Below are 26817 nucleotides of genomic sequence, written 5' to 3'. Positions count from 1 at the left end.
AGATAATATTACACATACTTCTACGTACCAATGCACCTCTTCCTGCTGCTCTTTCTCTCTTCTGCTTGCTTGGTCATTTTATTTGCCAACTTGAGAAAAAACTCAAAAATGAGTACAGAGAAGGGACAGCAGAGAAATGTTTCTCTTAGGCACTATATCAGAAACATCAAGAAGTAAGTAAGCATTAATTTCCTAGTCCTCCCAAAGTTTGTGCCTACTGTTGAGTCTCTAAATAAGTGTGGGTATGTCTGCTTTTCTGGGACCATATTTTGTGAAATCCAACTCCATGGAAGTGGGTTCAGGAAATATAAGCTTCTTGTCTTTCAGAAGACAAAGAAACCTGTGTATTATGTAATTAATGCACAGTAAGGATATTCTTATATTCTAAAGTCTGATATATGCAACAACAAAAAGAATCAGTCCATAAGAAGATTCCAGGGAGTAATTAAGATTCCATTGTACTGTAATTAAAGAGGTAAAGGCAGTAAAAAAATCCAAAGTGATGCACAGGATTTCCAGAGAAACAGGACACTTCAGACTGAGGTCCTTCATCAGCTGGGCAAAGAACATTTGAAGTTCCAGGAGTTAAAAGCAGTTTATGATCAGAACTAGGTGATTATTTTATAACATTCATTCCATGGTGTTCCGAATCTCTGAGTGTTTAATGATTTTATATTTAGTGACATCTAGGCAGGAAGATGGAGACTTAGTCATTACAAAGTTTACTGATAGACAATGCAGAGTTTATTGACAGACAACAATAAACGGACTGGATTCTGTGGAAGAAACAGGTGGAGAAGACACATAGTAGGAGGAAATATATGAGGATGGAGTACTTCAAAAATAATACACTAACCAGACTGAAATGGAAAAATGGAAAGACTAAAATAAAGACGTATATACACAAACAGTGAATAAAAAAAAACATAATTAAAACATAAAAAATTTAATGTTAACTGACTGCAGGCTCCTTCTCTCCCATCAAGCAGTGGTAGGTTGCCTATATATATATATATACACACATACATACACACACACACACACACACACACACACACACACACTCTCGCTTTCATTGGTCTTTTTCCGTCAAGCTTGGGTCCTCTACACAAGAATCAAAACGGGGTAGCAAAATGTTCTTTCTGTTACACTGGGTATATAAACTCAGGATTATGAATTTACCTGGCTCAACAGCATGTTTCTTGAAAGCATTACAAGCAAAAAGCTTGATCAAGAGAAGTAGATGTCTTCTAAGACCTTTTTGCAGTGTTGGCAAACTCAGGGGACCGCAAACAGTAACCTTATTCGCTTTCCATCTCATGACGCTAAAACAGGACGAGAACTAACCTAAGGAGTTAAATGGTCAGTAGATATAAAAGGTTAGTAAAGAAGGGACAAATGACGCACAAAGGAAAACAAAAAAGGGAGCTAAAGGGACACAACTAGATGGAGAGTGTGGAAAGAGCGAGTGTGTTTCCATTTTTAAGTTTGTAAGACAATAAAATAGAACAACCCACCAAAAAGATCCTGTCACTTCAAATATATTTTGGTGAGACAGTAAGAAGGGTATGAGAAAGTAACTCTTAACAAAGGCCAAATACAGCACATGTGTAAACAGAAATTTAGGTGGTTATTGTTTGGCAGGCCAACTGAAGCAGGTCTCTACCTATGTGCAGACATTGTGAATAGAGCACCAAGAAAGCTGTTCTCATGCTGTGGCAAGATGGCTTGACAGTTTGAAAACTTATTTTAAAAGGTTTAACATGTTATAGGTCTCTTTAACATCACTATTTTAAAAACAAATATGCACTTGTAAAACAAGTGGATGAAGTTCTATCTTTTGGCAGCATAATGACTTAGTTGCCTCATCTAGTCTGGATCTGATTCTAGGCGCTGCTAGCCTACTGGTTCTTAGTGAGAGGCCTGAGAGGCCTGTTGGGTTTGTATTCTTCAAGTACAGATGTTTTGGTCCTAGACCATTCAGATATCTTCTGGAGTTAAAGGCATGAAGAAGCAGGAGGTAGGCCATGCCAGAGGTTGGAGAAGACCCCTCTCTCTGGGAAGACACATTGTTGGTTACCTTGGACTCTGCTGTCTCTACGTAGGCTGACTACTCGAGAGGAAGAGGAGCTCAAGACAACAATACGAAAGATTACCAGGTTAGACACCGATTCAGAGTGAACTCATGATGCCAAGTGAACCTAAGCTTGAGTGTGTAAGCAGCCCTTAGGCCCAGGCCCATGCTAATTATGTGGCAGCTCTCTGCCTCCCTCTGTTGGCAGGTTATTTATTCAGTTAGGCAAGACAAGTTTATTTATTATAAAGTAGAATTCTATAGTGATTATACATATAGTAATTATAGGTACCGTTAAGCTCCCATAGTTAAGGGTAGACATGATCCTTGATCGAGATGAACTGCACTTCACCTTAGCAGAGTAGCCTTTTGTAGTTGAGGTAGGAAATTAGAAGAGAGACGTGAAGTCAGTTACTGCCTGCCACCCACGTGAGCTACAGCAGATCTTGCTGTGTTTTTACAGAGTTCCATAGGACCAGGTCGCTACTCCTAATGCGTCCCATTGATCGGCACTAAAAACACAAGAGGGGGAGCGCTGCTCCATAAGAGCCACTCTCAAAAACAAATGACAAAGTGTCACGGAACGCTCGCCTCCCGCCAGGCACGTGGTTTGGCCGGTCATGTGCAGTAGGAGGAGCTTCGTTTGTGGCCACGCCTGCACACACCTGCGCCTCGTTTGTCTGTGTGTATGTGAAGCCACGTCAGGGAATTCCGCTTCGTTGGCCATTGTTGACGTAACGTGTTAATGTAGCGTGTTAATGTTAAATGTTAGCATCATCATTACATGTATTCCCGTTTATCGTGTCTGTTTATTGTTAACCGTTTCATGTTCCTTCTCTGTAATACGTGTGAGTGCCGTTGTGTTTATTTGTTTCAACTAAATGTTCGTCCTTGTCGAGGAAGTGTGTGCGTCCTTCTCCACGCCCTTCGGCACTCGGGCCACCCCGCGTTACACAAAGAATGTCCTCTTCACCAAAATTAATTAATTTTGCAAAAAGCTATAACCTTTACAATATGTTAGGGTGATGATAACTTTTACATTTTTCTTTGTTAAAATAATAGAAAATTCGGACTAAAATGTTTTAAAGAGGGATGTTAAAAACATTAATTTTGGTTTGTAGAAATGAAAGCACAGCCTAAGCAATGACAGCTAGCAAACAAAGTAAATACAGATTTGAGGGTGGGCTTGGTTGGCACCCCCCCAGAGTAGGACTATACACAAACATGTTATATAATACTCTTATATAATGCAGTACTGTACTATATAACTGATTATAATAAATTTGTATATAGAGTTGTTCTTATTTCTGTAGGCCATTGGATGATAAGGAAGCCCATCTTAAGATGAAAGTAACATTACATAGAAGCTAAAATGTATTAAATAATATTTTTATTATTGTTATTGAGGTACACAGACACACAAGAGAAATGAAAGAGAGAAAGGGAGTTTGGAATTATTCATAGTTATGTGGCTGTTCATATTGATAACAATGCTATTTTAAGAAGACATTGTATTATAGTATAATGAAAGAAAAATATAATTGGTAAAGGAATATAGTTTCATTTTTCTTATTACTGTTCTTCAATACAAGCCATTGATCAAATAAATAAAAAATTCAAAAGCTATTCAAAAGCATTATTTCATTGCTATTGAATATTTATAAATTTGTGGTTTAGTTTAAATTTAAATCTCTGATTGTTCTACTCTGATATAATATAATAATAAAGATATAATAATAAACAGAAAGTTACATGTGTTAATAGGCTATGAACAGTGTATTGTATTACAGTGTTTAAATACAGTGTTTTTAATACAGTGCACTGACCCAGGTAACAGATGGTCTATGCAGCACCACATTAAGTCAAAGACTTGAAAACCTTCATGACTGTAACGAATGCCCGAGTGCCAAAGGGCGTGAAACAGGACGCACAGACCCTCTCGACGGAGTGAAACATTTAATGACACAAAAACACGATGGTGGCACTCACAAATAACATTAACGATGTACACGAACATTAACGACGTCCCATGACAATGACAAACTGCATTGATAGGTCTGGGTGCTTGCAGTCTGGCCCACCCATGCTACTTTTGCTTTTTGGAGAATGTCCCACAACACTTAAAAGTTTGTCAAGAGGATAACAATACGTTGAATGGTGAGGTCATTGAGGAAGTGGTACTAATTGCTTTAAATTATTTACAAAACAATAAAGGTTATAAGGTCTTTTCAAAGTTATTGGAACCCCCCCCCCCCAAACATGATTAAAATTAATTGTTTAAAATGTATATTCAAGGCTTGAATCCTTACGAATGACATCCTGACTAGCCCTCTCATACTTAACACATTCTATACCTGGGAACAAATTCTTCTATTTATTGGCCACAAATCTACTCTATTAAAGACAGCTTCATTGCAGCCCTATTGTAGCTAATGGTATTAGGGATGGGATTTTAAGTTCTTGAGTGGAGAAATGGCTTAAAACTATAAGGGATCTTTATGTAAATTGTTCATTTACTAGTTTTAAGCAGATCTCAGAAATTTTTAATATATCTTACCAAAACATTTTTAAATATTTACAACTTCAGGGTGAAAGATAAAACTTCTAAAAAAAAATTTCAGATGCTCCAAAAAATACCCCATTTGAATACTCCAGAAGATGTCCTCCCCTATGTCTATAATCTCTTTAATTTATCATACTGTTATGGCGAATTCCTCAATATATGACACTACAACACTTTAGATCCTAGAAAAAGGATCTACATCGTGCCTATCACTATGCAGACAGTGAGAAGGTTTTGGAAAGTATGCAGACAGTTCTGGTTTCTAAAAACACATAGGCAGATCCAGTTCAAGAATTTACAAACACCACACTGGTTCACACCATGTGAACCTCCCTCTCCCTTTGTAATTTTAATACACCCTTTCCTTTTCCTCTAAACTTTAGGCATGACATTTCATAGAGTTGACTGGGTGCAGAGTGTGCACACTGTTTCCAGGTAAAAAGTGACAGGTACTAGAGTAATCCTAGTAATAGTACTGGAGCGCAGTGGTTGTGCTACTGGCCTAATAATTAGATAGTTGCTGGTTCAATTCCCTCACTTGTTGTTATTAATGTTGACCCCCTTAACCCTTAATTTTTCTAACTGTACTCAGTCACAGTTGTAAGTCACTTTGGATAAAAGTGTCTGCTAAATGATCTTTATGTCAGAGAGTTTAAGGACTGTGTTCTCCTGACTTCAGAGTAGCTTTTTATCTTTATAAAATAGTCCCAACTAACTCAGTTTTCAGTAATGTTTAATTTTACACATTGAATTTTGTTTTTTCTGCAGCTGACAGAATTTTCTTCTCTGATTAAGTGTACATTGTAATAGGCCTGATTCTGAAAAATTTCATACATTTTCATAATGCTTTATTACAGTACCACTGACCTTTCCCAGTGAATTAGAGAGTTTCCACTGTAGGATTTTGTTTTGCTTGAGGACGTTTGTCTGTGACTAATTGAGTTTGCAATTTTGGTTGCCACAAGTCATGAAATATATATATATATTTCCATTTATATAAACAAGAAGCCACTACAATACAATTTGCTCAAACAAACTAAAGTGCTTTTCACAGAAAACATTCCTGCACTAAAAACTTTCTTTTAAATATGCAGAAAAAATGACTCATTTTTAAAATAATGCATAACTAAAATCAGTGTGAAAAACCTGACACAGTAAATTAATCCAGTGGCTTTTAAAAATACCACAAATTAAGGCTTGCCTGACCTTCAATTCTTATAGAGGCATCATATACACATTTGTTTGATTGAAAGAACTGCACTATTAGCTCATAATATTTCTAATCAAACAGAGACAGAAAACATGCTTGGAATTTATTTTTATCAATTATAGTATAGATCTTATAGTAAGTCTTGATCAAACAAGCGTGGATAAACCAAAGCATTTTTCATCTTCTTTTTTCCCCCAAATGGACAAATCAACCTTATTTATTTTTAGTGGAAGGAGACAAAGATATTTAATATACATGAATAAAATATTGTTGATTGTTGTTTGGCGATTTGACAATGTTTTGTTCTCCAAAATCATATGGCATTCTAAGTAGTCCATCAATGTTCCACTTACCCAAAACATAGTCAGTCAATCCAAGAAATGTTTGATATGTTTGATAAAGAACTTCTGCTTGTGCACAAAGCCTACAGGGGTAGCCCAATTGTATATTCATAGCACAAAATGTCAGAACCACTTAAACAAGTCTATTTGAGATTACCTAACAACTGGGCATGATGTGTGGTGATATATGTCTTGCTGTTTTCAGTGGCAATTGGTGGGTATAAACCTCTCGCACATCTAAGCATTCTTAGCCTCCTAGGTTTTCCTAGAGGAACATTGCACCAATCTGTGAAATCCTGAAAACTTGCAAACATGCCAAAATGTTTGCCCCTGGATTATTAGCAGCTGATTTAGTTTGAGTTCCCAAATTTTCTTTAAAAAGATATTACAGAGTGTATGAAGATCTTTCCACAAAACACTCCTGGGAAGAATGTTTATAGTTAGTTAAAGAGACCATAGTTCACTTTTATGCTTTTATTTGAGATATGCATGATAGCATCAAAAATTACTTATTAATTCAATGAAGCAAGATGCAGCAAATAGTCAAGTCCTTTAACATGGGCCTGCAGATGTGAAATTTCACACACAGGGAGATGAGTATTCTGTTTCAGACTGGTCACCTAAATGAAATAGTTAAAATCAGAAAAGGACAGCAACACATGTATAGTAAGTATACAGATTATGGTATACTGCTATATAGTACTATAGTGTAGTACTTCAGTATATAGTATACAGTGATTGAGCATCAACTAGGAAAATCTTACTTGTTTGATAGTAATCATAAACTTTGATCACAGCAGGCTTGAGATTCTGGACTGGTAGCACCTGATTAATAAACAGCTGATAATACATAGGAATATTCCTTGGAACCTGTTAGACACACACCAGACATACCAATATAAAAACAATATTTCACAGGTGGGTCTGTGTTCTATTTTCCGGTTATTTTATTTGCTGTAGAAATAAGAGTGGATATACAATAGTCTCCTTCATCTGCCAATCTGATAACCTTTTTAAGTCAACCATTCAAACAAAATAAATGTATAAATGATTATGACATGTAAATAAATACATCAATTGATTATTATTGTGGTTTTCTCACCTCCTTTATATACATGATAATATGGTCAGCTTTAGAATCAACTCGTTCCATATGTTGGCTATTTTTTAGCTAAGAGAAGAAGAACATTATTAGCAATAATTTAATAAAAAGCAGGGGTGTCACTAGGAATATAGATTATATATCTATATATGAGGGTCTAAGCCCTCTATGGAGAACTGCAAAAATGAAAAAGAACCATCCATTAACACTAAATGCTGGATTGCCTAATGCAAAAGTCATTTTTACTAACCCTGCTTTTTAAGTAACGTTATTTTAGCATTTGTTCATCAGGGTTCATCTGTAAATTTCATTTCAGACATTTGTAATAGACATTCAGATTACATATTTCCTTTATGTTGGAGTTACAGTTTTCAAGAACATTCTCTGACAGAGACATTCTGTTTCAAACATAGTGTGAGACAAACTGGTTGAGAGATATTCTAAATTGTAGTAAAGCATGCAGAGTTTCCAGAGAAACAGAACTTTTTAGACAGAGGTCTTTCATCTGCTGTGCAAGCAAAGTGCTTCCACATATATATGGAATATATTGTAGTTTTCTCTCACCTCCTCCGTTATATACATGATAATATGTTCAGCTTTAGAATCGGCTCGTTCCACTACTTACGGCACTGGGATCAGCTGTGAATCCAGATAAGAGCTTAATATCCACTATAACCATATTAGTGCTGGGTAATGTTCCATTATATCTGAAGCGGAAAAATATGTCACTGATTTTACTATCCTAAACAATGTCATTACAGGCTAAAGTAATTTATTATTAATCATCAGAATTCTGATGACATCACATTAGCCCAAATGCTAAGCTATGACAAACTGTTCCACATTGGATGTAGAATTACAGGCATGTTTCTGATTCAGGTGTAACAATTCTGCACTCTGATTGTTGCAGAATATTTACACTACTTTCACTTTATGCAGAGAAGCAATCATATACAGTAAAGTAATTTCCATAAAGTCACTGAAAAGTTATCATCCAAAGTTGTCATTTCCACTCATTTTCACTCATTGTTCCACTTTTTTTGTTTGTTTTTTGTTGTTGTTGTTGTTGCTGTTGTTTTTGTAAATCAAAAATACATTCTTACATGACTGAGACAAAGAGAGACAAAGTGTTCCTAAATGATTTTGTGCAATTTCCCTCAATCTCAGCTTTGATGTGTAATGTGCTGGTTTCAGTAGGTGTGGGGATGTTGTAGAAAAGAGCCACCTGTGAGAGGTGATGAGAAAGATGAATTAGAATCGATCATTTACACTTTTAATGGGGAAACTGGAAAGCATTTCCCACTAATGGAAGTTACTAATGGAAGTTACTGCTGTGGTAGCTCAGTGATTAAGGTAATTGGCTTCTAATCGGAAGGTTACTGGTTCAAGCCCTACCACTACCAAGTTGCTGCTGTTGGGCCCCTGAGGAAGGCCCTTAACATTCAATTGCTTAAGTTGTACATAATCGTAAGGTGTTTTGGATAAAAGTGTCAGATTAATGTAATTTGTAATGTACATGGCCATTTAGCCATCATAGATTTACATATTTTTTCTAGCTAGCTCTACATGTACATATTGTGAACTTATCCTCCATGTGTTCTGTATCCTGTGTTGGAAGGAAGAACCAGACACACTGACCTGTACTGACACACAGGTGGATCCTTTTACATCAATGCTGTATTTGCCAGGAACATCCTGCAGAGGTTTCTCCTGGTACAGTAACTTGTTGTTTTGGTGAACATCAAACCGGTGACTGTCTCCACCTGCTGATTTCACAGTTACTGTGCTGGAGCCATCTGAGCTGAACACTTTGGTGGAGTACAGAGCCAGAGCCTGGAGGGCCACCACTGTGTCCTGATCCAAACACAAAAACAACCATTTATACATTTTCAACACAGTATTGATTTGTGCTCTGTGTATTCAGACCCAGTAAATGCATAAAGAGTTAGAAGGAAAGCTGTACTTTATACCTGGGTGGAGGAGAAGCCTCCATAGGGATTCTGCTGTCTCACCAGCCAGCTGACGATCCTGTTGGCGTAGCCCAAGTCAGCAGTAGAGAGCTGATCTGTAGTGAGAACAGCGAGCAGCACGTAGGAGCTGATCTCCACTGCTAAGGAGTCCGAATCACCTGATGCTGACTGAGACCAATGAAGGCGACCATCTGTAATTAAAAGTGCACAAATAAGCTTGCTTAGACAAGGAAATTAGAAAAGGAAAAGGAAAACCATAACACTATGAACAAAATATACCCCAAAATCAAATTAAATAATATGTAAACTGGATGTAAAGTTTTTCATCTTGGCAAATATCAAATCCACGTGGATAATTTTCTCAACACTTTTTCCTCAATGTTGAATTCACCTTGGTCTTCATTAACCAATATGTTAAATGATTCATCAACATAAAAATGTTTGGTAGAATAGAATGGACATGCATAAATAAATTAATTCAGCTAACTGTTTGAGAACCTCTGTTCAAATGCATAGCTGACTCTGGAGAGGCAGCCTTAATTCATTCCATACCTCCTGAAATGGCAACACTGTCCAGCTCTGTTAGCAACTGATCTCGAGCGTCGTTCTCTCCAGCCAGACTGAAAGTGTAAGCCAACAGGGCAGTTGTGTAGGTGTTTGTCAGGTTACCAATAGTGGACTTTAAGCATCTCAACCCTCCACTCACTGCAGGATCCTGCAACCAAAATATCAGTTAGAATGAAGGTGACAAAAACAAAATAAAAATCAATGCCTAACTTTTGAAATTAGTGCTATTCCCAGAGAGGATGCAATGATTTAACAACACACATGTGAATGGATAATTGAATGACTCACTGAATGACTGACTCTGACTCCCTATGCTCAAATAATATTATCCTCAAATCACTTACATTCTGACATTTTATTAGCGCAGTTAATGTCTTTAAATCTTAGATAATTTAAACTTTCCAGACTATGAAGTGATGAATTAAGTGCCGCAGCAGAAAAGATGACAAAATGAGCACTGCATTCAGCACCCTCTAGTTGTTACAACTATATATCATTAATAACTTTGCCCAGCCTCTCTATCAAAGTTTAGTTCCATGTGAATATTGAGCTGTAATTCATACTGATTATTAATACCCTTACCATGACTTCAGCTCCCAGTTCAAACAATGATGCAGTGATATATGCAGTCATGGTTACATCATCATTTACACCGCCCTACAAAACACTGTAAAATTACTCAAATACAACAAAAATCAATTAACTTTTTTTTACTATGAAATCTGGTACATTCACTGTCCTGGTACCTAATCACATACCTTCATTCTGTTGTTGAACAATCTCCCCTGTCTGATAAAACAGCCATCTGGTCTCTGCTTTTTTATCAACCATGTCTTTGCACTGTCAATATTTTCTGGATCAATAAAGATGTAATTTTGTGCTTGGCCAAAAGTCCTCAAGACAAAAGCAGTTAACCTTGGGGAAAGTAATCATTATTCAGATTCTGTTCCATAGGATTGTATGATAGCTTATACATTTACCATCACTGAAAAGTAGTAACTTGAGGAAGGGTTAGGTTTTCTAATCATTTGAGTACCATCAGTGTGTCATGATTTTCTCACCATGTGTTCCCTTCTCCCCTGCCAAATGTGCTATATGCACCATCAAAATGCTTGTAGTTCAGTTGCCTCTGGTATCCTGAGTGGGGAAAAAAAAAAAGATCCTGTTTTTTTTTTTTTCATCCAGAATCATCTATGGGTGGTTTGTGTCACCTTGAACACCTCCTTTATAAAGACTCTCTCACCGCTCTTAAGGAACTCAGTCGCCCTCTCACGAATAGCTGCAGTGAGCTGGCCAGTGTTCTGTAGGTACTGAAGAATGTAGATATTGGGGGAGAGGAGAGCAATGTTTTGTTCTCCACAGCCATATGGCATCCTAAGTAGTCCATCAAAGTTTTTTAGTGCACGTCCCAGTATGTCTCCTGCAAACCAAAACAGAAATATTGTCTCTTTAAGTAAATGATGATGTTCTTTCACACCAAAAACATGTAGTTTGTAAGCAATCCAACCCCCTACAAGCATTCCACAGTAAGGCCAAACAATACGTATTCTACAAAGGAACTAGACATAAAAAATTCTATTTTATTTCTGAAGTTTAAACAATGCAAAATAATGTGCTTTTTTCTTGTCTGTATGAAACTGTAAACAAAATGAAACACATTTAAACAATTAAACAAAAGTCAGCTAAAAGTCAACATTTAATTAAAATATATTGTTGTAGTAACTTCAACATATTTTAAATAATCAACCATTTGTAACGGCCCAAGTGCCGCAGGGCAAGGATCGTATGCACAGACTCCCTTGGCAGTGACAGATGTTAATCAACATGCAACACAGACAACGGCACTCACATACAACATAAACAGAGAACACGAACACTATAAACATTCTGACTATGAATAGGACCATAAACATAGACACAAACCTGAAAATGAACAAAGGCAATGACCGATAACACTGCACACTTCCACAGCGGTTTAAATATTATATAAATTATATAAATAATTATTAAATATAATTAGATTTTGGTGGTACAACATACAAGTTACAACATTCTTCATATACTCCTAAGATCTTACCAAGCACTGAAACAGAAGCTCTTGCTGATCCCTCTACTACATCTTCAGGAAGAGTGAGCTCCAGCTCCTCTGAAACACTGCTCCCTGTCAGCCAGGTGGTAAAAGGTGCTCTTTAGCAGGCAGTGAATTTATGCACTAATTATGCACAAGTTCAAATAAATATTGATTCCTCAGTGGGCACAGCACAACTATCTCCTAACCACCCTATTAGAAATGCCTAACTTAGTGTTTAGTGGAGAATTAGCCTACTGTTCCAAATGTGAACCTCTAAAGTCTTTCCCTAAAGACTATTTGGACTTTATGTTTATCATTTTGCCATGCGAATGCAAGAATGTTTACAGATTTAACATGAATGTTTGTGGAATTTCAGATTCAGTTTAACTTGATTAGAGGTGTTTCTAATACATTAATGTCTGTAGTAAAGTAGATGAGGGATGTAAATCATTGATTCCAATATGTGCAAGACTAACCTTGTGGACAAAGCAACCAGCTCTGGCATTTGGTTTTTTCAGTTCCTTCAGCCTACATGAGAAAATGGTGATTTATTATTTATTTTACAGAACTAATACCATTGACTTTAAGCTTATACACCTATTTTTCACCTTTTAATTATATTTTCCAGGTACCAACCTGTACAACCAGGCTTCGCGTGACTGTATCAATACGGCCTCTCTCTGGAACGCTCACAATCTCATTGTCACACACAGTCTGGGACTGTTCAGCCTCTGCACTGACTGTCACATTCATGACTCCTGTAACACATAAATTGTGGTAGAAATGTATTGCTGTTATATAATAAAAGGTGATATCATGCAAACTTGAGAAGAATTAAACTCACCAAGCACAGATGGAGTCAGAGTCCACTTGAAGGTCTTCCTACCACTTGCACACAAACAGGATGAATACTGGCCATCAGAGGAGGCTTTCAGAGTGTAGTGTGTGGAGGGGGCTGGAGTCACTTTAACCTGTATGAGGAGCACAGGGGATTGGTTTACTGTGCATATTTAACGCAAGATAAAATGGGAAAGATAAAATTCTTGACCATTCAGTACCAAAATGCATTTAGGAAAGTAGTTGAAGACAGTGGCCTTGAGCTCAAAGATCTCTCCCCTGATGATGGAGTAGGGCAGTGAGAGCTCCAGGAAGAAGGGCTGGAAGACAGTGAGCTCAGCAGGAGGAGCAAGTCCCAGACCTTGGGGGGACAGGCAGAAAGCCTCCGTCTCCCATGTGGTGATGGTGTCAGGGACAGTGACCGGAACCTGTGCTGATCCAGAGTCTCTGTGGAGAGGTTTTACTGATTTTGTAGGCTTCCAGCAATATGTGACATTAATCTAATCTAAAAGTTATAAAAGAATCTACTAGTTTTTGAACATCATGAAGACTTAGCATATGTCTTATTGTAGCAATGTTTAGGTGATAATATATTGTTTTGGAAACATTGCTTACATGGGCCTACACTGACATGAAAGGGTTAGACCAAGGCTCTTTTGTGTAGTTTTTGGTGGCATGGAAAAATCTTCAAGTATGGAATACAAATTGGCCACCTCACATTAAACTAACAAAGTACATTTTAATAAAATTTAAAAAAGAAAATCAAGACCATGTAGTAATATGCTGATTCACTAACCCCACTTCAACAAGCTGCCATATCCAAGTTTCGGGGAAGAATGTACGAACTGTCTCTAAAGGACTAACATCATTGAGAAATCCAGATATTGCTGATCCTAATGCCTCTGAGAATCAGCAAAAAACACAATCATTAATTATACCACATATATTCGTTATTACCAGTTGTTTTAGCTTGTGGAAACAGCAATGTGAAGTAGGTATCTAAAATAAAAATGTATCTCAAGAGTCTTAAAAATTCTTTTATACTGATTTTTTTTTTTTACAGGATGACCTTTTTCTCCACAAGAGTTAAACATCTTGATCATACCTTCATAAACACTTTAAATCTGAATACCTATTATGCATCTCATGTAGATACCTGAGAAATCCCACTAATGATCACTAATTTATAAACAGAGTAAAAAAAGAGGAATCTGGATATACCATCTAGAACCAAGGAAAGCTCCTCCATGAACTCATACTCATTGTGACAGTAAGGTACACTAATAACCAAATTAGTTGCCATCTGCAGTCCCACACTCTACAAGATAAACACAAGAAAAATGTACATAAAGAGAGTTTCCAAACAACTTTACTCTAATGCAGGTTATTGAGAGTATTAAATAAATTGCATTTAGCAGTTTGGTCATTTGAGAAGAATATATTTACATATATTTACAGTTAGGATACTTTTTACAACAAGTCAGTTTGTCACCTTTAAAGCATCGTAAACATAGTCTATCCCAGCCTTCCAGTCTAGACTTTCATGCAAGCATTCCACCTCATCTTTAACCTCAGAAGGGTAATCTACCACTGATGTCACTGGTAACAAATTAAAGATCTGTGATATAGAAAAAAAGACAGATATAACTTGTCATTGTTATATCATTTAAAACGTGTTATGTATACACATAACATATATGATTTTCTTTGTTTACTTGATTTGTGGTGGATCCTATGTATTCATGTATTCCTGTAGCTCCTAAATTATTTTCCTCTAGTTGTGAAAACAAAGGCTATTACATATGCATGAACTAGGCATGTCCTTTTCTGCCAACATATACCTGAAAAATTTGACCCACTTTTCAGACTGGTACAAGGTGTTAAGTGACAAGGGGCCTAATGGAACGGGTGGGGAGGAGGATTGGGGTGAGGGGGATTGGGAAGACATCACAGTTTATATTGAGCAAACCTATATTGAGCAAAGCTTGAACCGAAACTTCTTCTTCAGAAAGACCTGCCCACAAAAGGCCTATAGCTCCCAATACAAGCCAGCTCCAAAGAGCCAATCCCTCGGTCCAAGAATCCAATCCCTCGGTCTCACTGTCATTGACCTTTATTGCTCGTGCTCTGCCATTCAGAATGATGCGCTATCCTGACAACTCTTATGGAACACACGGTTCTCCTGTACTCCCCCCAAACAGTTCTACATGGTTGCAAGAACCAGCATTTCCCTTTTTATGATTCCTGCTGGCAACAGTAGAAACTTTGTTGTTTAGAACTCTTAACTCAGTTAACTCTTTCCTCTCATCTGATACAGCCTCCTCAGTCCTATAATTAGTTCGTGCTTCTACTGTGTCACAATGGCTGGCTCTGGAACCTTTGATTCTCCTCGTATACTTCAGTTTGCATTATGAATTTCGTTTGATTAATGAATTTCCTTTGTTGGCTGATAAGTCGATTACCCCGTTGGTCATCCCCAGAGGTTGCTTTCTCTTTTTGTTTCTTCTCTCATTCCTGTATTAGCCTAGTTAGCTAACTTTATCCACCACAAATTATTTGCATTAAGTTTCGCTTGTTTGCATTTTTTTTATTGTTATTCTAGTGAACTCGAAAATCCTGTTCATTAGTATCATTTTAGTCAAGGATTGTTGTTCATATTTTTCCTATCTATGCTTATTCAATAAACATACCTTGTTTATTATGTCTGTGATTCGAGTGATATTCTAATGTTTGGTAGACAGGAAGTAATCACGTATCGAATTGGTGATGTTCATGAGTTGAGACTGAATAATTAATAATTAATAAATGTATTAAAATTAATACATTAATACATTAATTTCATCCACTATGATGGAAATTTTATTAACGGTGTTAAAACCACTGCAGTAAGCTATTCCATTATGTCAGAGTTATATAAATAACACTATATATTATTAAAGTTGAAAATATATTATAAATATTTATTTAAATGTAATAATAAAAAACTAGACAAGATTTTAACAAGTCCATCTCTCCGTCTATCAAACTACATGTTTTGTTATCCACATGTTTGCTTTAACTACAATAATTAATTATAATTAAAGAAAAATTATATGAAATAATTAATATGATTATTAATTCAAAACAATTCAATAATAATTATAATAATAATTTCTTTTTTATTACCTTAGACACACACTCCTAACAAGACAAGTGAAATAAGGAGGTTTTAATGAAAACAACTCCACTTGACCATGTTGAGAGCACAATAACACTTTATACTACAATCCAATCATTTTCCAGGAGTTCTACATTATGTATTTTATTTTTGAAACCCGTTGGATTATGTAAGAAAATATGAAACTTAGTTACACCTTCTAAAGACACTTAAAATGCCCTAGATTTTAGCTTCACCGTGTCAGTGTTCAGGCGATCTCTGGGCTCCATGATGAACACACTCTGATCTACTGCGCTGAGGCCACACAGTGAACCAGGCAGAGCTGAGAGCTGGAGAGTGTTCTCCTCCCCAGGAACTGCCCGGGAGGGAGAGAACTGCAGAGACACCTGATGGAAACCCACAATGGAAAAACCTTTATGCTTTTCAGTTTTATGCTTTTCATGGATGAAAAAAAGACACCAACTTATCTTGGATCTCAAAAACACAAAATAAATTACCTTGTTTTTGAAACATTTTTCCACGCCAAAATTTTTGCTGGCACCAATAATGTTCTCACTGGGCAGTACACAGTATGCCAGAACCTGAACCGTAGGAGCCAGCTCAGTACTAATAAACAGTTCAAAAGAGAGTTTTCCCTCTCTCAACCTACTAGAATCCTTAACTTCAACTTTCTCATAGCCATGATGGATTATAGCTCCTTTAGATAAGACCTGTAACAGAGGGCAAAACAAATTATACTGAAAAACTGCATTTCAGTCATAGCTTTTGGAAGAGAGTAAATCCAGTGGTTTCATTTTCCATAAAATATTTCTGCATGTACTCACCATGTATATAATATCAGTGCTGAAAGTCTCATTGGTTTCCCCAACAATGTAATACTTAATAGTTATGGAAGCTTCGGCACCACATATTAGTGGTTTGTTTAAGCTTTCTATTAACAATTGACTGTATACTGGACTGTAAGGTGTGGCAAGTTGGAACAGTTGTATATGGGCTTCACTGGTTGTAAAATGGGGTGTTTTATACTTGTATCGGATTTGTGGAACAACACTTGCCTAGATGAGAATATAACAATAATATTTAAAATGCAAGACAACACATTCTGTTGATTTCAAATTGTTTTGAGAACTCAGATCATCATAACATACAAACAGAGTCATTTGTGTTTCTGGGCCATCAGGTGCATTCATTGAGAAGTTTGCCATTCCGTTCATGTCTGTAGTGAGATTAAGAAGTAGCTTTGGAGACCACCCTTCAGTAAAAATATAGACTGTCTTGTTGGGAATGACTCTTCCCCTGAAATTTGTAAGTTTGATCTGTTGACCATCGAAAAAAAACATTGTTTTTCACATTCTGGTATCAAAATTTAAAAATCATGGAAATTATTAGTCAATATAATGGACATAATGAAGGTTTGAAATCAAAGAAATCTTACTTTTCCCTCTAGAATTGTCCCTCGTTCAAAGGTTTTTGGTAAATCAAGGAACTCAACTTTACCAATTTGAAAAGTGAGCTGTATATTTTCAGACTTTACCATGGAAATTGCTAGAAAAAAATTAAGCACAATGTGAGTTGCAATGTAAGTGTTTAAAGTGCAACCAGTTTTCTTCCAGTTTAGCCAAATCCCATGTACTAGTTGGGTTGGCAATTGTCCAGAAATAGATCCCATCCCTATTTACTTGAAAAACATCCACCAGGCAGAGGAGGGCTGAAGAAAACATCACAAATTGTTCTTCCCAGGCACACGACACCAGCCACAGTATCTTTTCCAAACAATGTCATTGAAACACTGAGCATGTTTGGAGGAGTGCAGTAACTACACCATTATGTAGATGTGAGCTAAGAGATGCCCAGATTTGCTACCATCACATGATAAAACAATAGAGGGAGAGAAAAACAAAGCCATCCTTCCCACCCAGAGAGCAGGCCAGTTATACTCTCCTGGAGTCCCAGCAACAGAATGTGTGGCATTGTGAGGCCATAAACTAGAATGAATAGGGTGAAACCTTAGAATGCTCTGAAACAGATTTCATCTTATGTCAATCATTTTACTCAGTGATCTGCTTATGGCTCACCTGTGCCTTCCTCTGTCACTGTGGCAGTAACAGCAAGAGAATCTTGTAAATTACTTTCCATTTCAGTATTCATGAATGTTGATATATTGAAGGAGGGAAAGGCACAACCAGTCCTGCTGAGCTGTGGGGGAAATCCCCAAAACAAATATTTGAATATTCAGTCAGAACTGCTTAATTAGTGAGAGAGAAAAAATACTATCCTTCAATGATTGATAACATTCGTACCTCCACCGTTTCAGTCAGACATAATGAAATCATAGGGACATCCTCATAATAAGCATACCTCCAGAATGGCCGGCACACCCGCAAGAGTGCTTTTCCAGAAACTGGTTGTCGATATGTGTACCTTTAAAAATTCATTGTTTTTAAATTGCACAAAAATTTTGTTCTAGTTTAAAGCCAGAACTAGTAATCAATCAAGTTTTCATTATCTATATGTAATTCCTACAAATATGTACATACGCATGTACACGCATATACATACAAATATACATGCATATACATACAAATATACACGCATATATATATACACACACACACACACACACACACACACACACACACACACACACAATACATCCTCTGAATACAAATACAACCTCAGATGAACATTAACACAACAGATTCCATCGTGTCACTATTTATTTAACAAAAACTAGGCAAAAAAGCAGAAGCAGTGTGTAGTAAAAAATTAAGTATGCCCTTACTGCTTCCATTGGAATTAAGGGGGTAAGTAGCAGCCAGATGCTACTAATCAAATGCCCTTGATTAACTGATCAAGCAGATGTTTTGGCAGTTTGTTGCTCTGGAGTGTTCAGGTATTTGTTAACACAATGCCAAGACATCAGAAATGATCCTAGAGAATCTGGGAAGGGTTATAATATACAATTTCCAAACTATTGAAGTATATTATTCTACAGTGAGAAAGATCATTCACAAGTGGAAAATATTCAAGACAGTTAGCCATCATCCCATGAATGGACGTCCAAGCAAATTCACCTCAAGTTCTGACCATGCAATTCTCAGAGAAAACCCAAGAGCTACATCACAGACTGAACAGGCCTCAAGTAGTATGATAAATGTTCAAGATCATGACAATACAGTTTGAAAAGATTGAATAAGTATGATTTGTTTGGAAGGGTTGCTAAGAGAAGACCTTTTTTTCTAAAAAGAACATGGCAGAGTTGCCTCTGAGTAAAGCAAAAGGAACAACACTCTTTGGACAACTGAGACCAAAATGGCGTTGTCACAATTCAAAATGCCACATTTGGCAAAAACCAAACTCAGCATATCAGCACAAACACCTGATACCAACAGTCAAGTATAGCAATAGAGGGCTGATGATTTAGGCTTGTTTAGCAGCCACAGGACCTGGGCACTTTATAGTCATTGAGTCAACCACAAACTCCTCCTCTATACCAAAGCATTCTAGAGTCAAATGTGAGGCCATCTATCCAACAGCTAAAGCTTGGCAGAAATGGGTCATGTGACAGGACAATGGTGCCAAGCACAGTCCAGACCTCAACCCTACTGAAATGCTGTAGCAGGACCTTAAGAGAGCTGTGGATAAACAAATGCCCAGAAACCTCAATGAACTGAAGCAATGCTGTAAAGAAAGGCGGGCCAAAATTCCTCCAGAATGATGTGAGAGACTGATAGTCATAAAGAAAATGTTTACTTATAGTTATAAGTACATAAGTTATTTATATATATATATATATATATATATATATATATATATATATATATATATATAAGTTATAGCTTCTAAAGCTGATTCTACAAGCTACTGATTAATGGGGTGTACTTAGTTTTTCTCACATGACTTCTCCATTTTGGCTTTATTTTTGTCAAATAAATAATGATATGGTGGAATCTGTTGTGCATTGTGCAGAGGACCAGATTATCTTTTATGTACTGATACATTAAACCATTGGATTCAAAGAGTTTCTGAAGCTCTGGTAAGTGAAGCCTTAGGAGGGTATAAGACAGTCACTTACTTTCCGCAAATCTCTAACTTCAGTTCCTCCTCACCGACGCTTTGTTGTTCTGGTGCTTTTATTGTAACCTCAAACTTAGGTAAAACTGGAAGCCAGATGCAGTTTTTATAAGATGAATTACATATATATTATGTCAGTTACATACATATTAACAAAACTAGTGTACTAGTATTGCCACTTACCATACTTTTTCACTTTAAAATGATGTTCAGTCAGTTTGTTACCAATGTTGGCCTTCAACTTATACAAGCCCTGAGGAGCCTCAGAATTTAGCTTATGAGAAAGCTGCAGTATCAGGCCTGAGGAGGACACATTCATCCACTGACCAATTCTGTTATTATTATTATCCTGTTTGGTTCCACAAAAGAAAAAAAGAAAATACTTGCTGTTAATACTTACCTATTCAAATGAAAATATAAAGGAAGTAAAGAATAATGTTAAGAACTTCAACATCAGTGTCAAATTAATATATGGTGCCATCATCTTACCTCCAATGTCACTGCGCTGTACTGTTGAGTAGAGGACTGTGCATCAGTATTTTGTCATTTTCATTAAGAATCAAAATACCTCCAAACACTATCAAGATACCTACTATGATATTATGTAACACATTAAAATCTAAATGTAAATAGATGGCAATGCATAAAACAGCAACTAGTCACTTCATCTGCCTGACTGAATGTTGTGACTTACTGGAATTTACAGCCCAGCCAGATTATTCTTATCTTATTATTCAGCCACAGAAACAGACTCCTCTTACCTTTTGTTCAAGGGGAACAAAATTTGAATCCATGGCGACAACTCTGAAATTCACTGTGAGAGGCCAATGGTATAGATATATGTTCTAAGTTGTACATTCACTAACATTTTCATGTAAGCCATACACATGAACTGGAAATAGTGACACATATTACAGGAAGGATGAATTACCTGTTTGGCCAGGATTGTAGATTGGTTTATCAGTCTGAATAAATGTTAGTTTGCTGTATGACTTAAACAGGACTCTGCTTTTCTTTGTCATCTCAAAACTTTCACCTTTCACTTGCACTTTTATCTCCTGCAGAGACTGGCCATCAACCTCTGGAGCCTGTAGAGATAAAGACATATGTTGCCCTAGACTTCAATCAACAATAACAGCTGTAGGAAAAATAAATGATTATCTTACTGGTTTCTGACCTTGAACTGGGAGCAGCGATGAAACTCTTCCTCCACTGTCTCCTCTACAAGTGTTCTGCTGTGATTGTTGTGAATGAGGTAAATGGTCATTTGTAGAGTCTCATTAGGCCTCAGGAGACTCACACAGAGTTTAGCCTCAGAGCCAGACTCTATCACTGCAGGAAATGTCACCATGAAATATCTACAGACAAAAACAATATTTTGAGATCAGTTCCAACAGATGTAAAAACAAGAGATAGAAAGCAAACATTACTGCAACTCTGATCTGTATGAGAACCAATCTCAGCAACTCTGTGATAAATATTGTCTATTGACAAAATCTTCTGGCAGTTCTTCCTTTTTTTTGTCTGGTTTTAAGTTCTAAATTTTAGGTTTCCACATCTCTACACTTTTACAGACTTAGAATGGATACTTTGAAGTTTTCAGACTTTTGCTCTGTTAATAATGGGATATATATGTTCACACGTTTCTTGTCCCACAGCTTCACAAAGTAATAACGTGCTATTCTAACCTACTATGATGTCAAATGATTGTCAGCCAGTAACATGTGGCTATCTTAATATAATCTTCAAATTGTGATGTTTGCTTCTAATACTTGATAAATGTCCATTGTTTCATTATTCTTTTCATTACTTGTTCCTTATTAACTTGAATTATTCATTCTAATGAATTCAAATCGTCACCCATCGCTGGGTTTGATCATTTCTTTACAAATTTCATTCTAAGTCAATGAGGTAGAAATTGGTAGTTGTAATGGTTAAGGTCTTTTTCCATAGCTACCCTGTCTCATGTCTTTGTTTTGTTTTTCAATTCCTGGTTCTTTGTCCCCACCTGTCCTCTCGTTAGTACGTGTCTTTAAACTCTGTGTTTTCTAGCTCTTGTTGCTGGTCATTGTTTGTACATAGCTTCTATTTGTTCTAACCTTCATCTGCATAAGCCTCTGTTTGTGTAAGTAATTTGACCTTGGACTGTTTAAATGACTCTGACTCCTGACTTGACCTTAATAAATCTTGTCTTCCCGTCTTTATCAACACTACATGGAAGAGCAACCTGTAGGGAAAGATGCAGATAGATGGAAGGAATGTATAGAGAACCGATTCTGTGGTACTCGGTTAACTCTCAAGCGCCACTTCAAGCTTCCCGTGTGAGCTTTGGGAGCTGCTGAATGGTTTCTTCCAGAATCACCCAGTTTCTTGTCCCACTGATTGTTCCACCAGCCACCCAGCCTGTGTGAGTCTCTGGCATTGTGGATGCCACCTAGCCAGTTCCTGTTCCCAGCATTGTGGACACCACCTGAGTTCCTGTATTTCCTTTTGTTTAATTGATTCATTGTGGATCTTACTAGAATGTTTTTGTTGGTTCTGCTTAATTTCTTAGATTTTAGTTTGTGTCGGAATTCATTCATCAGAGCCACATATCAAGCAAGCTCGCCTCGCTGTGTTGAAAGTGATGGAAGTTTCACAATATGGCTGGCAATAAATCATTCCACAATCATCATCAAAAGAAAGGATAGGACACATGACCACCAAGGTCTAGGACTCTCCAACCGAGCCAGCTCCGGAAGTCCTACCCTGCGGATCAAGAAGCCTAATCGTCTCACCCTCATCGTCGTACATTGCTCGTGTAGGGTCGAGCAGCTAGCAATGTGATTAAAAACAGACACTCTCTCTCAGTGCCACCCAGATGGTCTGACATGGTCAAGCTCAATGAGTTGTAAGGACAAGTTTCCCCTTTAAGGTTACCAGTTAATATCAATAGTAATGCTACGTTTTCTATATATCAAAATTATGTCGTATTTAAATTAGATCTTATACTTTTAGTCATGCTCTCTCACCCTGAATCTCATTTAGTTAATAAGTTTCCTTCGTTGGTCATTGTTTGGTTTGATAAGTAGATTGACCGGTTCATCATTCTCACAAAATACTTAAACAGTTTTTTTCTTCTGTCCTTTCCTTTATTACGTAGCTTTGGTTCCACCACAAAAGTAGATTTTGTTCATTTATGTTACGTTAATTCCTTTGCTACATTTTGCTATCCTGCAGTGATTTTAGAAGATTCAATACCTCTAGTCATTAGTAGAATCTTAATCATTTTTATGCATGTTCTCCTATCTCTGTTTATTCAATAGCTATAGTGTAGTTATAATGCTTATGAGCCATGAGTGATATTGGAATTTTTGGTAGATGAGACTGGTGACTTTTATGAGTTGAGACTGAATTATCATTAATAAATGGGTTAATTTAATTAATTTATCCAGGTTAATCAGGGTGGAGCCCCAATTAATCTGAATATCTATAACTGAAAATTTATTAAAGTGTTACACTACTAAATATTTGCTGGACAAACCATACACCCTTCTAAAGACAACAGGCAGTATAGTGAGGATCATGGTTTTTTTTTTTCTCCAGTGTATTCAACACCATACGGTCTGTGTTACTTGGAAAGAAGCTTCAGCTGACACAAGTGGATGAATCCATCATCTCATGGATAATGGACTTCCTGACTGGTCAACCCCAGCTTATGAAGCTGTAGGGCCGTGTCTCAGACATGGCCATGTGCAGCACTGAAGCTCCTCAGAGGACTGTATTAGCACCAGTCCTGTTCAATCTGTACACCTCAGGTTTTAGGTACAACTCCAGCTCATTCCATCTGCAGAGATTCTCACATGACACACCCATCGTGGGTTGTATCAGGAAAGGACAGGAGGATGAATACAGGAAAATTGTATTCTACTGGTGTATATTGAACCAGCTGCATAGTAAATCTGGGAAGCCAAAGGAATGACATGGCAGTGGAAATCCAAATCTCCCTAGTCGCGCTGATTGAAGGGAGGGGGTTGGTACTTACAAGTACCTCGGTGTGCACTTAGACCACAGTCTGCAGTGGGGTTCCAACACCTGTGCAGTGTTCAAGAAAGGACAGAGCCAGCTGTATTTTCTGAGAAGACTGAGGTCCTTTTGAGTGTGCACAAATCGCCTTTGGACTTTCGACTAGTCTGTTGTTGCAAGTGCCATATTCTGTTCTGATGTGTGCTGGGGCAAGAGTATCAACAAAAGGGCTCTGAACAAACTGATAAAGACCTGGCTCTGTTACAGGAGTCAAGCTGGACACCAGAGAGGTTGTGGCAGAGCAACGGACCCTCTGTAAACGTCTCATGATTATAGACAATGCATCATAGTTATGTAATCTCTCTTACCAGCTAACTGTAGCTTACTAGGCAAATAAATCTCCAAAAATTATTATTTTCAAAAAGTCACATGAAAAAAAAGGTTTCAATGTCTGAAGTGACATATCTGGAGCTACTATATAAAATAATGCAAAATATCAAAGGCACTCTTTGAAACCACATTTGTTATGTAAATTGCATTCTGATCACAAGTGGCCATTTTGTGTTAAAGGTGTATCTGTTAACTTTAAGTCAAAACTGAATCAGTCTAAGGAATGTATCTGAACCCTTCAAAAAAACATTCAGAACTCTACAATGCAATTTACCATCTAAATATCTATTTCCTTAATGAAAAATATATGTCTTCAGAAAAATGTAGCCAGTAAAATTACTTATTAATATTATGCAACACTATGTTTTACATGGTTTGAAAATAAAGTATGTCTACCTAAACACAACGTGAATTTATTATAAAATGACACAGTTAAAAGGCTATTCAAGTTACCCACAGATTTCTTTGCAGAATACTTACGGTCCTGAGGTTTGTCCATAGACAGTGCTAAAGAGGAGGCAGGCTAACAGTAGTTGTTTACTTATGGGAATTCCACTGACATGCATGGTGAAGTTCAGCCACTGACACCAGGCTGTGAGGATTAATCATTTTAAAGGAATGTTTAGCCAGAGTGTTTAGTCAAAAAATATTTGGCCTCATCTTATTAATGATTAACATATTAAAGCAATGCATTTTAGCTACTTTTATGTATCCCGCAGGAACGAGGCGAGAGGCGGAATGCAAATGCAGGAGGTGGTTTATTCGGCAAGGGTAACAAAAACACAGAGGACTAAATAAACAGAGACAAGGGGAAAACACTGTGGTAAAATAACATACAAACTGAGCAAAGGGAAAAGCATAGTCTAGTCGCAACAGAACAAACCTGACTTACCAAAATAACCAACAACATGGGAGACAAAACACAGGGCTTAAATAACCAAAAACAATTAACGACTAACCAGATGCAGGTGAACATATCAACAGGGAAAGCCAAAACAAGGACTGGAATTGAGGAACAGATGAGGGGCTGAGAAAACAAAACAAAGGAACGGAACAAGGAAATAAAGGAAAGCAGACACGACTGTGGAAACAGGGATGTCAGGAGGATGGCCAATCGTTACAGAACCCCCCACTAAAGCGCGCAACACAGTGGCATGCAAAAACAGAACACAGGACTGGGACGAGACACTGGCAAGCGGAACGTGCAAGACGCGGAGCAGGGACAAGACCCAGACAAGACACAAGAACAGACAGAAACAGGAGACTCAACAGGAGCAGACAAGGGGACAGATACAGAAACCAGGGAAAAAGGAGTGGACAGGAAGTGAGGGAACAGGACAAGAACCAGAAACAGACGTTGGAACAAAGGCAAGAGTTCAGGTAAGACAGAGAGCAGGAACAAAAGTGCTACATGAGGCAGAATCCGGACTAAAAGGAGGAGCTAGGGATGATGAGCCAGGGCAGGAAAGCGATGGGGGGACACATGGAGTAAACAAGGAAGTAGAAGCCGGGCCAGGGGCAGGACTACAGACAGGGATTGTGGCAGGAACGGGATTCGAGGTTAAACCCTGCACAGGTACAGGAGTCAGAGCAGATCGAGGGATGGAAGTAGGATGGGGAAAGGGAGTAGGACCGGCAACGTGGCTGGAACAGGAGACGGGTACAGAGTTGGGAGAGGAGAAGAGAGGAGAAGAGAGGAGATACATTCGTACGAGGTGTAGCTGTGGGAATGGGGACAGAAACAGAGGCAAAGACGTAGAGGTATGTATGTTTTACACAACTGAGACAGGCACAGGAACAAAATAAACAACAGGCATGGTTACACGTACTGGGACGGGCAAGGGAAAACTAATGCCATAAGGCAGGGTAACAGGTTTAACTGAGGTCACATAAATAGGCATAGCTATATTGACAGGACAAAACCAGGAACAGGAGCCGACAGAACAGGAGTTGAGGAGACAGAAGCAGACACGGGGGCAGTAATGGGGGCTGGCGCAGCAGCCTCAAGGGGCAGAGGAGGTACAAGAATAGCATAAGGTGTAGACATAGGAGTTGTGGGGGGCCGGGAGGCCGACGGAGAGGCCTTAACGGTCACTGGCTTGCTGTGAGGTGTGGCCGAAGGAGTCCTACATGTCTCAGGAGGCACACCTGTAGCAGCTATTAGGGGCACAGGGGAGTCTCGAAGAGCAACCATGGGGACTGGCCTGGCATGAGGCACGGGGACAGGCAGGACAGCTTCTTCTGTGCCGGAGACAGGGACTGGCAGCGCAGCATCCTCTACACCGGGAACAGAGTCTGGCTGGGGTCCAGCAGGGAAGCGGCCATGACTGGCAGGTCCCGCTTTGCAGCTGTCAGAAACAACAGACCAGGAACGACCAGGGGACCAGCTACTTCAGTCAACCACAGGTTTGGGCGGTCCACGGACATGCTATGCCAACCAGCGGCGCTGCAGGGAG

General features: G+C 37.9%; 1 protein-coding gene and 1 long non-coding RNA gene across 2 annotated transcripts; one reads left to right on the top strand and one right to left on the bottom strand.

Moving 5' to 3' along the window:
• Window positions 1-73: 73 nt before the first annotated feature.
• On the top strand, window positions 74-12659 carry LOC118242542 (uncharacterized). Its single transcript, XR_004776898.2, has 3 exons — window positions 74-173; window positions 2106-2159; window positions 12527-12659. It is a non-coding gene; the product is annotated as an uncharacterized LOC118242542 (long non-coding RNA).
• LOC113579454 (alpha-2-macroglobulin-like) lies at window positions 6648-24946 on the bottom strand. The gene is made up of 34 exons (XM_035534178.2): window positions 24842-24946; window positions 21144-21324; window positions 20898-21054; window positions 20728-20780; window positions 20456-20476; window positions 20150-20315; window positions 19968-20052; window positions 18193-18313; window positions 17968-18088; window positions 17328-17437; window positions 17041-17208; window positions 16717-16947; window positions 16390-16602; window positions 16129-16278; window positions 14228-14353; window positions 13957-14053; window positions 13532-13637; window positions 12957-13182; window positions 12743-12869; window positions 12535-12656; window positions 12375-12426; window positions 11905-11988; window positions 11071-11247; window positions 10889-10964; window positions 10586-10742; window positions 10410-10484; window positions 9813-9975; window positions 9261-9451; window positions 8929-9144; window positions 8394-8515; window positions 7916-7997; window positions 7291-7359; window positions 6953-7058; window positions 6648-6808 (listed from the first exon to the last, which is right to left on the bottom strand). Exons 1-34 carry the CDS (start codon window positions 24925-24927, stop codon window positions 6768-6770), a joined length of 4278 nt encoding a protein of 1425 aa, XP_035390071.1. The 5' UTR covers window positions 24928-24946; the 3' UTR covers window positions 6648-6767.
• Window positions 24947-26817: the final 1871 nt, after the last annotated feature.

This window comes from Electrophorus electricus, chromosome 17, assembly GCF_041902795.1.
Source record: "Electrophorus electricus isolate QZ-2024a chromosome 17, ASM4190279v1, whole genome shotgun sequence".
NCBI classification, from domain to species: domain Eukaryota; kingdom Metazoa; phylum Chordata; class Actinopteri; order Gymnotiformes; family Gymnotidae; genus Electrophorus; species Electrophorus electricus.
This window is presented reverse-complemented; position numbering and strand designations above follow the sequence as displayed.